We start from the raw sequence: 15,264 nt of genomic DNA, 5'->3' as shown, positions 1-15,264 counted from the left end.
GGGGGTGGGAGAGTGGCAAGCTAACAAAACAATGGATGCTTTGTGAGAGGGGTCCCACCGTGACAGGATTGTTGGGGGGAGGAAGCAAGGGGGTGGTCAGGGCTTAGTGAAGCATAGCCACTTGATTAGTCAGGGCTCTCCCTTTGCACCTCCTCCCATCCATCTCTCGTCCCACCCTCCCTCCTTGTCATTCTCTCACTGCTTTTCCCTCCCCGCTAACTCGTGGAAGCAGAGACGTTGGAGCCGCTCTGCACGGACACATCGCAGGGTTTTCGGCTCGTCATTGAGGATGTTTTGGACGTTGATCAGAGTTGCTTGTTGCAGCATCTTCCCTGACTGTCCGAAATGTTTGTTGTTCTCAGGTAAGTTGTCTCGTGTTGTCATCCTTTCTAGTCCACCCCGACCTGTCCTTGGTCGCTGACTTGCATTTCATCTCCGCTGGGCTGCAGTTGTGGTATTGGATGACTGTGCACAGTACTGTCGGGCTGGCTTCTGATGAACGAATCATTTCAGTGTCAGTTGTAGCGGTATTTTTATGTAAAGCTGCAGGAATGTATCTTTTTTATGTCAGTTTTATCAATCTGTTTATGACAACATCAGTGGAAAACACCAGAACAGTGAAATCCTGCAGTGTAGAAGTTTCACAAACCCATTTCACTTTCCATTTTGTGGTGGATATCAGCTGAGGTTTGTGTGTCCAAGGAGAATGTAGGGGTTGGTGTTGACAGACTATTGCCTCAGCTGCGTTGACCAAATTGTCAGTGTTATTAGGATCTCCATGCTTGGGATTGCTTTCTCACCCCACCCACTGTCTTTCTTTGTCAAACATACACGCCCTCGGGGACATTGGAGGGTCAGGGTAATCCCTCACATCCTGTGTGGGGAAAAATGCAGAGCAGCACTCCATCACTCCCTTTGTGAGAAAGTTTGATTCCCCCTAAACTCATTGCATGTCCTGCAAAAACAGCATGGACCTCCTTTTTAACGCAGAAGGTTGTTTGCTGTTTATATCTTTAACTTCCTTCTGTTATTTAACTCAGCACAGTCACATTTGGCTTTCCTGTCTAATTCGTTAATAAAACAGGCCCTCTGTGACTGAGAGATGAAGGAAAGCTATGAAAATTAAGTTTGGGAGAAGAGCCACATGGAATGGACTTTATGAAATAATCAACATGTGTCCAAATGGAGCTTAGAAGTCACTGTTCTCATAGGGCTCTGCCTTGACTCCAGAGTCCGCATGTTCCAGTGTAGGGTTGGCCAATAAGCAAAATTTATTGATTATAGTGCTGCACCTTCATTATTTGTATTGATTTATTTTTTTGTACAGTCACTGAAATGTCAGAAAGTCCTGATTGCTAACAGCACACATTATCTACTCTTAAACTGATTTATTTATTTATTTTTTTTGACTCACCAGCAAGACAAAGCAGCTTATGATTGGCTACATTGCCATTTCCACTTTGGATAAAGTTTGTAATGATGTTGTCATACACATGAAGCCGTAGTATTGGCAATACTTCACTTGATTTTAACCTAGCTAAATTACCAACTGTGTAAATTCTTCCAGCTAATACATAATTTGTCATTTTATCCTCACCTAGCTTTTGCTGTATGGGGGTTTGCCAAAGTACTGATTAAACAGCTAGTCAATTGATTAATTTTTTGCATCATTCATAAAAATGACATGCCAAACCTTTTCCAGCTGTATTTTATGTTCATCATATTAATGGATGCAAAGATGTCACTTTGGTGTTTGGGGAAACTGAGATTTATTACATTGTTAATTTTAGGCTCATCATTAAGCAGGTTTAGCAACAGTGAGTGGCTGTCTAACTTGCAGGTCTTGTTGGCACACACAGCTTACATGTAGTGAAATGTGCTGTATAAATAATATTAGATTACCTGGATTTTACCCTGCTCTGAATATTAGTGCAATTTTTTTTTTAAACCCTCAAAGTTGGATAAATGAAGAACATTTTCCCCCTCTGTACGAATACAGAACGCCATATGTTCTCAGAATGAGTTTCATGGTGGAACCAGTTTTTAGAGAGAAGCCGGTTAGTCATCCACCTCATACTTGTGCAGCATTTCTCTTTGCTGTCCAGCAACACCAAGGTCTCAAGACTCTTAAGTGGATACCACTCCCACTGCTGTTTCAAAAGAAATGCCTAAAAAGCATGTCTTTTCATGCTGCACTAAAGTCAGCTAATCACCTCCAGATCCATATTAAATGCATCAACATGATGTGTTTATGCAGGAGTTGGTGAACTGTTCCTTTAAAACTCCCTTAGGTAGCTTTTAATCAGATACCCTGTGCATCTTGATTAGCAGTTTTCAGGAACGCAGATGCAGCTCTCTGGAATTTCTTGTTCGCATTCTTTATGTAAAAGGTAAATAAAAACAGCACAAGGATTTTTATTAAATTGAAAATGGTGCAAAGACAACACAAGATGTTTAAACACATTGTCCTTATTAGCATTTGCTGTTACGTTTTGCACTGTTGTAACTTCATTTAGTCTGAGACCTGTGTTTTTCTTTTCTTTTCCTTCATGTTTCTACAGAATGAAAAGGGGAATCATCTAGGATCAAAGTAATGGCTGTCCAGGCTGGCATCCAGGTAGGCTCATCCCCCATCTCAAGTCTGATATACATGAAGGTCACAAACACATGGATGTTTAATTTCAGTTTAAACCAGTGCTGTCCTCATTCTGGGCTTGTACAGCCACTATATATTTTAGCACATGCTGTAGTGCTAACTTGATTTTGAGTCCTTATCGTAGCGCCCCCTTTGGGCCAGTCAGAGCCTCAGTGCTATGCTGAGGGAAGAAGTTCCCACATACTGCACATTGTGGTGTTCAAATTAAAGAAGTGCAGACATCTGTCTTTCCACTCAACAACTGTGGTGAGCCCACCTGTGTTGCAGCATGCCATCTTGTTTTTGTTATGCATGTCTGACGTTCCACTGCTCAGACCCTGAGGAGTTTCCCCGCACATTTTTAAGGGGGGAGTGGGTGGAATGCACAATGGTTTTTATATATTTGTTTGTTTGTTTTTCTTTCCCCCTCTCTCTACCCCTCCCAGCAACGAAGTGTTACCCATCCCAAAAACCAAAACAACACATGTATCATATTACAAATTTGTCACATGCTTTTCTCTGGTCTGGAAAGTCCTGGCTCTCGCTGCCTGTCTTGGACTGAAGATATGCAAAATATGTATCTCAGTGCTATGTGGATAACATGTGGCAGGAAAGCTCTCTGGCTGATGCCAATGTGTTGATGAGGCTTTTGGGAGCTGTCGATGAACTGTGGTTGGATGCTGCAGATTAAGAAAAGTTTACGTTACTTAGAAAGTTTGCCTGCGCCAGATAATATTCAGTTTCCTTTGTAGTTTATGTAGCACAGTCTCTTTTTAAGTTTTCTTTTGTTTTCCCCAAATAATGGTTTGGTAGCACCAAACTATAATCTCAGTGAAATTTGGAATGTAAAAAACAAGCTGGGTAAATGAGAGTATAAAGGAAAAGATTTTGCTTGCCCAAAAAATGCATCGGCTGTTCACATGTGGAAGGAAGGTCCTTCTTTATAACTTTTAATTTGGATTATCAGACCTTTAGCAGCATCTCAAGTAGGGATGGGTATCGTTTAGGTTTTATCCGATACCGGTGCCAAATCGGTACTTTTGAAACGGTGCCGGTGCTTAAGCGGTGCTCGAACCGGTGCTTAAAGAATGGAGAACACAGACTTTGTCCAAAAACCTCTCATGTTCAGCTGTTTTTTTTGTTTTTTTTTGTAAAAAGATAACAATGTTAGCCTTTTCTGCAGCTTTGTGGCATATATGGCATCACTCTTGGCTGGAAGCAGTGCTTAAACAATGGAAAAACCACAAACTTAAACCCTCTCATGTTTAACTGTTTCCCACTTTTTCTTTGGTCATTTTAGCCTTTTTGGCCAGGGTGAAGGGAGTATCTGCCATCAAACAAGAGGACAGCCGCATGTAGCTATGAGGTTTGCTAGTTCACCTTACATGCATTAATGTAATAACGTGGTTAGCCTACTCAACGTAAATTACACACGAACAACATGAAGCTACTCACGCAGAGAAGAACGGCTGCTGCTGCATCATCATCCGTCATCATTTCTGCTACACTGGCAGGGCTAGGGGCCAGGACTCTATTCTTCGGGTTTTTGGGGGATGTTGCTCCGGGTCCGATAACTGGCAACCCACCCGACGTGCACGGTGTGAGGTCTCGCAGCAAGCTATCAAATACGGCGCATTTCTCGGCTTTTAAAAAAACCGCTATGCGTCGCCAGCTGTTTAATCGGATTCTTGGTGTTACCTCCTTTGACAGTATCACAGTATCAGCTTAAAGCACTTGTTGCAGGCTGCGGAGTTTGCACATTTTGCTGTGAAGTACAGCCAGACTTTTGACCGCTTCGCCTTGGACATTTTTAATCTGTAGCTCTGCTCTAACAGAACGTACGTACCTGGCCCCGCCTACTATCCTCGGAAACGTAAAATGATTGGCTAGAAGTGTATCACAGCTCAGGAAAAAAAAGCACCGAAATAAAGCACCGAAATGTGCGCTGCTTTTCGGTCTGGTTACTACCGTTTATGTCAGAACCGGTGCCATCATGGCACCGGACACCGGTACCCATCCCTAATCTCAAGCTTCTTCAGTGCCACAGAGCAGACCAAACAGACCAACGTAGATGGAGAAGAAGGGTATTTAGTGGGTTTTATTTTCCAAATATCAATCAGTCACCCTGTGAGGTTATTGATCCGTATCAGATTGTAGTGATGATGCAGACTGTAACACTGCAGCGACTTCCACAGCTCGACTCAGAGCTTCACTGCCCATGTAGAGCACCATCACATTCGATAATCGGTCACACACTGACTGCTCTGCTCACTCATGCTGAAGATGTTATTCACTCATGGAAGTCTAAGCAGCATATGCGTTCATCTATAATAGCGTCAGTACAAATGCAGCGATTATCATATGTAATGTCTGAGGCTTTGTTGCCCCTGAAACCTCTTGTGATAGTAGCTGTGGGTTAAAAATCACACCAAGATAAAATTAGATGGGCTTTTAGCAGAACTTTCCTATCACGTGAGAACACAAGTGAGAAACTGAGATATCTGTAGACATAGACAGTGTATGTGCGCACATATGGATGTATGGATTTATTTATTTTTGGGTGTGCACTGAGAACAAAAGTAGCAAGGGGGGGGCAGCAACATTAGCTTGAATTTGTAATGACCACAGTCACTTTCAGCTCTGCTTTGGTCTCCACCACCTCCTGGGGGGAATATCAAATTCCTTAACTGCCAAATGCTCAATATGCTGGTTGTTGCTAAAACAGAAAATGGATTAGCAGAAATGACTACAACCACTAAACAGACATAACAGACAGGAAAAACTTTAAGATGATAATGGTCACCTATAAACTCGACCAATCAGAAAGCTCATATCATTCTGAAAAGAACAGAGTGACTTTGCTAGCTTAGCCTAGCCAAACCAATCTGCTGTGGGTTTGTTATAATCCTAATGGGTTTAAAGGTCAGTCAGGCCATGGGAAGTAAGGAAAACTCTTACATTGGGGAAATTATCCTTCAGATCCGGTTGAGCTACACAACATTTAACTTGATAAATTCTTGTTTTCAATGGACGTCTTTTGCATGAGTCATTGAAATAAAGATAAAAAAATGTTTTGCATTCACGTGACTCTTTCCTAGCTCGGTGTGCTCAGAACACTCCATAAAGACTCTTATTCACCCATTCACACACTGCTGCCATTGGGAGCAACTTGGTATTTAGCATTTTGCCCGAGGACACTTGGAGGTCAAACCACCAATGGTTTAATCAGGGGTCAACTTCTTTTACCACCCTCAGGATTAGTTAAAGAGAACACATCAAGATATTACTAGATGGAGAGAGATGTATAGATGTATCTCAGTGTTCCCCTTTGACCTTCTTACTATTTGCTATTGTTTGAGGGAATTTAATTGCCCTTGGTGTAAGTGGCTTAAGGTAAGAGCATCAGAAACTAGTAATTCAAGTAATTGGCAACATACAGGCATAAAGCCCCCTTTTTTTTTTTTTTTTTTTTTTTTTTTTTTGGATTACCAATACACAATCCTGTACCTAATGAGTAAACAGAGAAGGGTTGTTTGGGGAGGGGTCAATGTTGAATGCCCCTATACTCTCCTTCATTAAGCTTTAAAACCTGAATGTTCACTGAGCCTACATACAGTCAGGTGCAAGTACTAGTTTGAGAAGTGACGTAAAAGGTGCTGTGCCGATTAGAATTGCTGCCTGACCACTGGGGATAATCCAAAGTTGCACTACGCTGCATGTTGCAAAAAATAACATGCGTTGTTGTGACTGTAGAGAACACCGTGGGCAGGTTAAGCTTCTGAGCTGTTGCGTAATCGGTGTCTTTTGAAGTGAGACAACCTTGAGACAGCGGGACTGTTCTGAACATCGGGCGTTTTGCCACTTTCCCGTGTTTTTAAGCTCCTCAACACTTTGGGGTCAAAGGTGATATGACATGGACGCACATGGGGCTTTATCTCAGTTCAGACAGATCCACTATCACCAAAGGATTATTTACATCTACCCTCATTCAGGTCTACCTGTACGAGTCTGTTTTGGCTCTTAAAGCTCTTCAAAGTGCAGACATTGGAAAGCTGCAGGCAGGGACCCCAACACAGAGCACATCAGCTTTCAGCAAAAAGAAATGTGATGATCGTTAAGTTAGAAATAACAAGAAAAGAGGTCCTGTTTTGGAGGTGGGTTGCAAAGCGGCTTGTATGTAGGCTAAAGCCTCAAATAGCACCTCATATAGCATCATTGTATCATCTAATTTAATTGATGCATGGAAGTTCATCAGCTGAGCCATCAGCTTGTATGAGCTGGCACTGTTGAACCCAACTTTATGACTCGTCTAACACTGTGAGATCAGGTGTGATTGAAACCTCTCACTCTACAAACAGGATTCAAGTTGGATGTTCGAGATGTATGGGAAACATAGGCTATGATGGTCGTGAATTTTGACCCTTACTGGTTTAAAAGTCAGAAATTCTGGCCCTCTGCTGCTTTCATGAGCTTTCCTCTTGAGAATCCCCCAGCTTAATGGCTGTGCCGTATTAAATCACCGGAGCAGAACCTCAAAGTCAAAATGTGATTTGCAAAAATGGAGGGCACACAGCATGATTGTGTTTTTTTTGCAGTTAAACTGTATAGGAAGAGTGTGTTTTTGTTTTTTGTTTTTCCCCCACTTTTCTCTCTGGAATCCTCATTATAAGACTGCATATTGACATTGAAGGTTAAAGACCAAGTTCACACAGTCCTAATAAGTTCTTAATCTCTTATAACCTAAAATGAGGGACAATCATGCCCCCAGTTCCTTGAAATTCCCTTTTTTAATGTAGTTTTATTTACTATAAAGATAGATGCATCTTGCCAAAGACTCAATATCCCTAATTCAGTGCTTCATTGTTTACAAGACTACTCGAAGCTTGCACATACAGTATCCTGAACAGTGTCTGGGATAGCTCAAAGTATCAGTACAGGCCCATTACTGTATAACAGTCTCTCTCTGTTCCGCTGCCCAGAAGGTTTCCTGTTTGTGAATTAGCGTTTGCTGAGCGAATGCAATTCATTCAAGGCCTCAACAAGACTGCGGTTTGTTTTAAGCACAGTGGACTCCGTGTCCCCTTTTTTGCTCAATGGTATGAGATGGATGCAAAGATTAAAGACTGTATCCTAGACAGATGTCAGCATACAGGGTAGGAGGCGGTGGGGGTGTCATCCTGAAGTGAGTTATGTAATGTCTGGACGAGCTGTCACGGTGCACATCTGCTGCTGGTTTCTAGATTACATGGTCGGCTGCCTGTAAACAATCAAAAACTTAAGAACAAAACGGGGTAACTAGTTTGTGCACTTGCATCACACACCATACAGACCACACACACTCGGGGAGAAGAAGCTTTAGCTTTGTCTTTTACGTGACCACATTGCTAATACTCTGACAATCAAGGTTAATGCTATACACAGATGACTTTGCAACCCCATCAGATGTTGTCTCAGGAGTATTTTCTTTCTCTACTTTCTTTTTAAATCAGATTTAGTGACTTAAACCAATGACTAAAAAAGTGAGGGAGAATGGAAAGGGAGTGTGTGTGTGTGTGACAGAAGATATGAACATGATGAGACATCACTGTCTCGAGCTGGGGTCAGCAGCTCACTCCAGGCAAAACATGTATTTATTTGTTTTTAGGTCTGTCAGGAAAAAAAAATGATAAAGTGAATAATGGCTTTTAGTTAGACATGATCTCAATTAAAGTAAAACTGAAACACACAAACTGATGATGGAAGGTTTAAAAACAGGCTGAGCTTCAGTGGATCTGTTAGAGCATGTTGTGTGGAGTGTGTGTTCACAGAAGTGAAGTGTGCTGTGACGGCATCCCTGACACGTCCTCTCTGCATGGATGGCTCCCATAAATTCCCCTCATTCTCTCAGTGCTGGGCTGAATGGGTAGGTAGGCTATCATAATGTTGCAGAGAGCCAGTCGTGGAATGATTCCTAATCTTTAGTCATTTTTCAGTGTCTTTTAAAAAAAAGTCTGTGGACTTGGTGTTTTCACAGACTGTGTGCTGACTGAGGCATGCTCAGACTTATAACACAGCTCCTCATGGAAAAGATAATATTTTCTGTGCATTTGTCTGAACAACAAAAGCCTGGAGGTAAAGGAAGTAAAAGAGTCGGAGAACAGGTAGCTTACCTGCTTTCAAGCAGGACAAACTCTGCTCTGCTGTTCCTCTGAAGTCCACTTGTGTTGCATTCAGCTGATTGGACATGACTTGTATTGACGGTGTGTGCCTTTCCAAGACTCGATAGTTTAGTTTGTGTCAAAGCACAAACCAAGCCCTGACATCCAAGACAGTTGGCAGCATTTAACCTCCTAAGACCCGAACTCTTCCACGGCATGCATTTTTAATTTCTCTTTGATATTTGGGCTGATTGGGGCCCGATGAATGTAAAAACAAAGAATTACCAGATTTTTATTTTTTTATTTTTTATTTTATTTCGATAGAACAGTGGTAGTATAGTGTCCTCGTAAGTGGATATCAGGCCCCTGTAGAGCAAAATTGAGTATCTGGGTCTAAATAACCAAAAATGTCCACATATGTGGACGCCAGGTCCTAGGAGGTTAAAACAGTAATTTGTGTTCTTGATTTTATTTAATTGTTTTTCCTACATGTGCGATTCTTTGTTTCCAGGTGTGGTTTGGGGAGAAGTTTGACGCCCCCTCACTGAGCCCTCGCAGCCCATTAGTGCAGCGGCACGGCCCCGGCCTCACAAATGTCTTCCAGTATGACCAGTGGTTGGCAGTGCGGCACGAGGCCACGCTGGTGCCCATGCAGGGGGACTTGGCCATATGGCTCACTGGCATGCTGGGTAAGCATCAGCTGTTCTGCATCACTTTTTCTTAAACGTTTCCAGGCGTATTATAAAACCGTGCCTGTGTCCAAACCTGTGCGTTTGGGAATTAACAGCTGACGGTTGCATGTGAACAGTTTCCACCTCCAGGCTAGGAAAGTACTGAAGCGCTATTGACACGGGTTTCCCATGTAATTGGATTTGAATGCCGCTATTCCCAACCAGCTCATAGCAAACCACTGAAACCACAGTGGAACCAAATCTTTCATTTTGTCCGTGTGTGCTATTCTACTGACATCTATTGTCTCTTTTAGAATATAGGAGGAAATCAAAGCTGACTGGTAACTCTATTGTTGTTGCTGAATACGTTTGTGTTTTCAGAGGCAGACTTTGAGTTTTCTCATGAGGAATGTGGGCAGGTGCTGACACTAAATGTAAATTATTGGTACCATGACTACAAAGACCCACATTATAAGATTTGTTTTAAACTGTTTGACCATTGATCATCAATCCTGAGAGGCTGGACGTTGCAGAAGCAGGTGGCAAACGGTGGGTAAAGTTCCAGGCCTCGGGGGCTCACTGTTGTTGTTGGAAAATAAACTTTTGCAGAGCAATCGTTCTCACTTTGCGGGACGGTATCGTGGATTTTGTTCCCTTGGTAGCCTTTGTAGAGTTGCCTAGAGTGGTGATTTTTAACAATAAAGAGTCGTGGGAACGCTAGAATTCCTTCAGTAGGCTCTTGCTGAAAAGCTGAAGTCTTTCAGTGTGGTATCTGTTTAAACAAAAGGACAACAAAAGGCTTTTGTTGTGTGAACGTGATCTTTTCAAAGAACTGGAAAAAACCAGGTAAGGTAGGCTGTTTTAGCATTGAGCTCGGTTACTGTGAGTAGAGATTATTCTGTAATTTAGAAAATATAATAAACTCCTCTCTTTTCCAGGAGAGGAGGTGAGAGCCGAGGTTTTCATGGAGGACCTGAATAATGGTGTGAAGCTCTGCAAGCTTATCGGTGTGCTGCAGACTAAGATCGCTGAGAGCTGCCCCTCTGCGCTTAGCAAGGTGAGTCACGCGGCTCAGCTTTCCTGCTCTCACATAAGGAATGTTTGGGAAGACCTATGAACGCCCAGTATGATGAAACTAAATGAATTTCCTGGACATACAGTCCTTTGTGCCGTGTGTTTGGGACACGTTTTAATAGAATTTGACCAGATTATATTCAGCCTATTGACTGCTGGATTTCTGTGTATTTTCTGTGGTTTGACATAAATCGCCTCGATGTCATGGTTCGTGACGATAAAGGTTTACTTTCTATCCCCATGACAGCTGTTTCCTACAAGGAAGATAGCATGCAAGCGGGATGCCTCTCCAGGCTCCTTCTTTGCTCGCGACAACACCGCCAACTTCCTGACCTGGTGCCGACACATCGGTGTGGAGAAGACCTACTTGTTTGAGTCGGAAGGCCTCGGTAAAGACCTACAACACACTGCAGCACAAACCAACAACAAGCTGCTTGCTTTCTGTGGTGGAGTCCTGTTTGTAGCCGTGTGCTTGTTACCTTTTAAGTAAGATATCTTTATACAAGCTCGTGCACTGCAGCTTGAACTCTGACCGCCATCTGACTTGCACTTGGGCCAGATTCTGGGCTGTTGACTTACCGTAAGAACACAAAGTAACTCATTAAAATTCTTCAGTTATTAAACTTTAAGCTTTGTTCTCAGTCTCAAACTTTGGCACAGGACAAATGTAATCTTAGTTGATAAAAATCTTTTAATCCAGGTCATTTAGATGCAACTATGTGAACACACAACATTTTTCTATCAGCTGACTCCTGCTTTTGGATTAAAAACCTTAGAAAAAGGTTTGCGCTTTCCTGCACGCTTTCCTTTTTCACCTCAGTGTTTTGAGGTTTGTAGATTTGTACTAACTGCTATACCATATGTAATTATCCTCAACTTCCAATGTTGGGCTTCATGTTCAGCATGCTAATGGGATGAAAAGGACTAGATCCGGGCTGTAAGTTGAGTCTGCTCTTTAAGCTGTACTTCTTAATGGTTTAATAGGATCTGTTGAGGAGAGCAATCACTCTGAGTACTCTCTATGGGAGATCACTTCATTACAAATGAAAGGCTCCCCAGCAAACTGGATTGGGGCGATTTGGAGCACAGCATGTGTACATGTAGATAAATGTTTTTGTTAGTGCCCTCGAGTGACTGTAGTTATGCTCGCCGAATCCCTCATCGTCTCCTCGGGGAATAATTAACTTTAATGTTGCTCTCGTCGCGTCACCTTTTGGAGTTCAACACGTGAATTCACTTTGTCGCTCCTGTTCTGTCTGCTTCGCCCCATCCAAAGGGAGCAGGAGCGTCAGCTGTTGTTGTAACTAATCTGCTTTGTTTTCCACCTCAGTGCTGCACAAGGAGCCTCGACAGGTTTGCCTCTGTCTGCTGGAGATCGGTCGCATCATCTCCAAGTAAGTCTTTAAACACCGAAGGCACTTTTAGAGGGATTAGAAATGGTTTAAGATTGAATTTCCACTGTAATCTCTGTGCGTCTCAGCTACGGCGTGGAGCCTCCTGTGCTGGTGAAGCTGGAGAAGGAGATCGAAATGGAGGAGACTCTGCTCTTGACAGAGGAGCCGCCTCCGGCGGTCAAAACCTTCAGCGTGTGTTGCCAGCATGGCGGCCTCTACCAACCCGGGGTGAGTTCAGTGATGAAACAAACTGAAACAAACACGATATGAGGTTTTTTTCACCTTGAGGCAAAATCTGTGGCTTCCTTTAGCGACGTCGCTGTGTTCGGAGCACGTGTCGTCTGGATTACGATCCTGATAGGTCGCGTAGAGATGAGGAGATGTTTGGGAATTTAAAGCACACATTGGCGTGAGGCTGCTGAACATGTGGTACGTGTGCAACTGCATTGATGCTGAGCCAAGATGGCGCCAGACGGCCATCGGCACCCCAGAGGGTGCATGACGCATCAGAGCCCACCATGTGATGCTCTGTCGCCACTCGAGGTCACGTGTGACGGCAAATGACACGTGACCTCCAGGCTACACATGTGGGCCGTCGTACATATGTACTCGCAGTGGGTGGAAGTGGTCCATCTCACTCTGCCTCACTGATGGAGACTGAGGGTGGTGTTAGGAGGGTTCAGCCCTCTGTGTGGTTCACTGGGTAAAATGATGCACCAACACCGTCACAGTTGATAGTTTTATTCCCAGAGGAGATGGCTGTGCTAAAAATAAACTGCACTCGTTGAAGTGGAAGGCACTTTGGATAAAAGCATCCACAATCCCAGTGTGTCTATTACCAGCTGAGTCTGCCCATTACATTTGAGCAGCAACAATCAGCTCCTTGTAACCTGTGCTGCCTGACAGGTGCCTTCATCACCCGGTCATTGGTCTCATCTTTAGAGAAATTTTAACATAAAGTCGACGTGCTGGACTTCAGTGACACAGAAGGTGTAGTTATTGGATGGATTACTGCTCGCTTAAGCAAACGTGAGGTCATTAAAGTAGGGTGACCATATTTTGGTCACCCTAATAAAAAAAAAAAAAAAAAAAAAAAAAAAGAAGACACTTGACCTAGTCACGAAGAACTTTAATAATACTGTATGAAAATGTAACCTATTTAAACGATGCCTTCTCTGTGCGGTTAATGAATGGTGAAATAAAAAACATCATATAGGCTTTTACAAGTCAACAAGTGCAAAAAAAAAAATAGCTTAAAAACCTCTGGAAGTAAATAATGGTACAGAAATAAGTCTCGTCTGTGTAAGAAAAATTACCGGGACGGTACGAGGGAAATTTCTTTTGCAGTTCTTCTGAAAAGCTGCACTTGCGCTTTGGCATCTTTTAAACATCATCAGGTGCGCATCTGTGAGCCCGAACAATTACTTGTTGGATGATGTCACACATATGGGTCCTCTGTAGGCGCATAGAAAACCCGGACATTTTCATCAATCTCAAAAATCCCCCCGGACAGAACGCGAACAGCGGACATGTCTGGGGAAAAGAGGACAGTTGGTCACCCTACATTAAAGGGGACCTGTTGTGCTGTTTTGTTTTTTGTTTTTTTTTCCCCATTATTAAAGATCACCAGTGTTTTGCATTATGAGTGTGTGGGCTCAGGTAGAGGCAGCTCTGAATAATTGGTCTGCAGCTACTTTTTCAGCTCTTGTGCTGAGCTGACATCAGTTTGGCGTTATTTGATCATCTCAGTCATGGTGATGAGATGGGTCATAAAAATACTGAGCCAGAAGAGGGGCAGCCAATGAGGTGCAGCTATTTTCTGGATCACTTCAGAATCTAAAAAAAATGTTTGCGCCACTCTAAATCTTTGCGCCTTACCGTTTGAGAATTTCTACTTTAGAGATGGATAAACCCAAAGTGCTGCATGCAGGATCAATATAAGATCTATGGAGTAGTAAATGAGCTCTGTAGATCCCATTTAAATCCTTGCTGATATCCATTACGTTGGGAATGCAGCATCGCTGCCAGGCAAACTTTTAATTTAGCTTTCTAATTGCCTTTTACTGTGTCTTTCCCTTTCTCATTTAGGAGCATGACATGGACAACCCACCCTGCAACTGCTCTAACAGAGTGTCCATCGAGTACCTGTCTGAGGGACGCTACAGACTCGGAGATAAGACCATCTTCATTCGGGTTAGTATGAACGCACACTGCAGTTGAGGTGGGCAAATGAAAAACAGCCAAAGACTACTCATTTTAGCAAGTATGCACGGTGGCTGTTGCCAATGTGTGCATCCCCTGGCAGTCGCAGCGGCTTTAACTGTAACTCAACATGTAAGCTCATTAACCAGTTGTGGCTGGACGTGATGACATTATAAAAACGCCGCTGTCCAAAGAGCCAAACTACATCTGTGTGTCTGCAGTTACTGAAGGACTTGTTGGTGTTGGACTGTCCAAACTGAAAATGAGTGAATTTTTACAGCAGCCCTTCTTCTGCTTTGTGTCCTCAGATGCTTCATGGCAAACATGTGATGGTGCGCGTCGGTGGCGGCTGGGACACCCTCCAAGGTTTCCTGCTGAAATACGACCCGCTGCGGGTACTGCAGTTCACCACTCTGGAGCAGAAGATCCTGGCCTTCCAAAAAGGCCCCCCAGGCCTCGGGGGTCATCATGGGAGTTCAGCTCCTCCTCCTGACATGGACCCGCTCGCTGCTGTCACTGATCTCATGTCACCTTCATCCTCCTCTTCATCTTCTTCCTGTTCTACCTCTTCCTCCTCTTCGACTCAAGCCTGTAAGCCAGCGTCTGTGTCCGCCGTAGGTCAGACGTGTCAGTCCTACAACGCCTCTCCAGCCTGCACACCCACAATGCCCAGGAAGGGTTCAGTGTGTGCGCCTAAGAAGAACATCCAGATGACTGGGTCCTTCCCCAGGAAGCCTACCCAGCTTCCTCTGCCTGTGACCTCCAAAGGTTACTCCTCTAAGCCCCACACGCGTGTGGGTAGCACTTCCAGGCAGTCTCCTAGCCCTGGGTGTCAGGGTAGAGCTCTGACTTCTGCCGCAGCTCCATCACCTGCTGCTGTGGATCCAAGCTCCACCTCCAAATTAAAGCTCAGACCACCACCTCGCTGTGCCTCCTCTCAGCCCAGAAGCCCCGTCTGCCCTGAGCCGTCCTCCAAATGTCCCAAACCCTCCAGCCCCAGCACCTCTCCCACCTTGGTCCCAGTGCTGCGCCCTATCACTGCACCAGTACAGTCAGCTACCTCTAAAGACACCCGCCCTCCGTTGGGCGCCAGCCAGCGCTCTCGTCTAGCACAACGTTGTCCCGGCTCCTCTGCTTCGCGCCTCCGTCTC

At 43.9% G+C, this 15,264-nt stretch overlaps 1 protein-coding gene across 1 annotated transcript in view; it reads left to right on the top strand.

The window, feature by feature from the left end:
* Window positions 1-247: 247 nt before the first annotated feature.
* Window positions 248-15,264, top strand: part of gas2l3 (growth arrest-specific 2 like 3) — a 16,430-nt gene continuing 1,413 nt past the window's right edge. Inside the window, exons 1-9 of the mRNA XM_085375628.1 lie at window positions 248-362; window positions 2,562-2,617; window positions 9,284-9,461; window positions 10,382-10,500; window positions 10,765-10,906; window positions 11,848-11,911; window positions 11,998-12,139; window positions 14,000-14,104; window positions 14,422-15,264. The exon at window positions 14,422-15,264 is cut by the window's right edge and continues 1,413 nt beyond it. Of these exons, the coding sequence (XP_085231754.1) occupies window positions 2,594-2,617; window positions 9,284-9,461; window positions 10,382-10,500; window positions 10,765-10,906; window positions 11,848-11,911; window positions 11,998-12,139; window positions 14,000-14,104; window positions 14,422-15,264 (1,617 nt within the window). The 5' untranslated portion in view covers window positions 248-362; window positions 2,562-2,593. The remainder of the gene's footprint in view (window positions 363-2,561; window positions 2,618-9,283; window positions 9,462-10,381; window positions 10,501-10,764; window positions 10,907-11,847; window positions 11,912-11,997; window positions 12,140-13,999; window positions 14,105-14,421) is intronic.

The sequence above is a fragment of the Diplotaxodon limnothrissa genome, linkage group LG17 (genome assembly GCF_057381915.1).
Source record: "Diplotaxodon limnothrissa isolate DT_005_m linkage group LG17, D_limnothrissa_male_GT1.1, whole genome shotgun sequence".
In the NCBI taxonomy this organism is placed as follows: Eukaryota; Metazoa; Chordata; class Actinopteri; order Cichliformes; family Cichlidae; genus Diplotaxodon; species Diplotaxodon limnothrissa.
The sequence above is the reverse complement of the archived record's forward strand: the minus strand, read 5'-3'. Positions and strand labels throughout refer to the sequence as shown.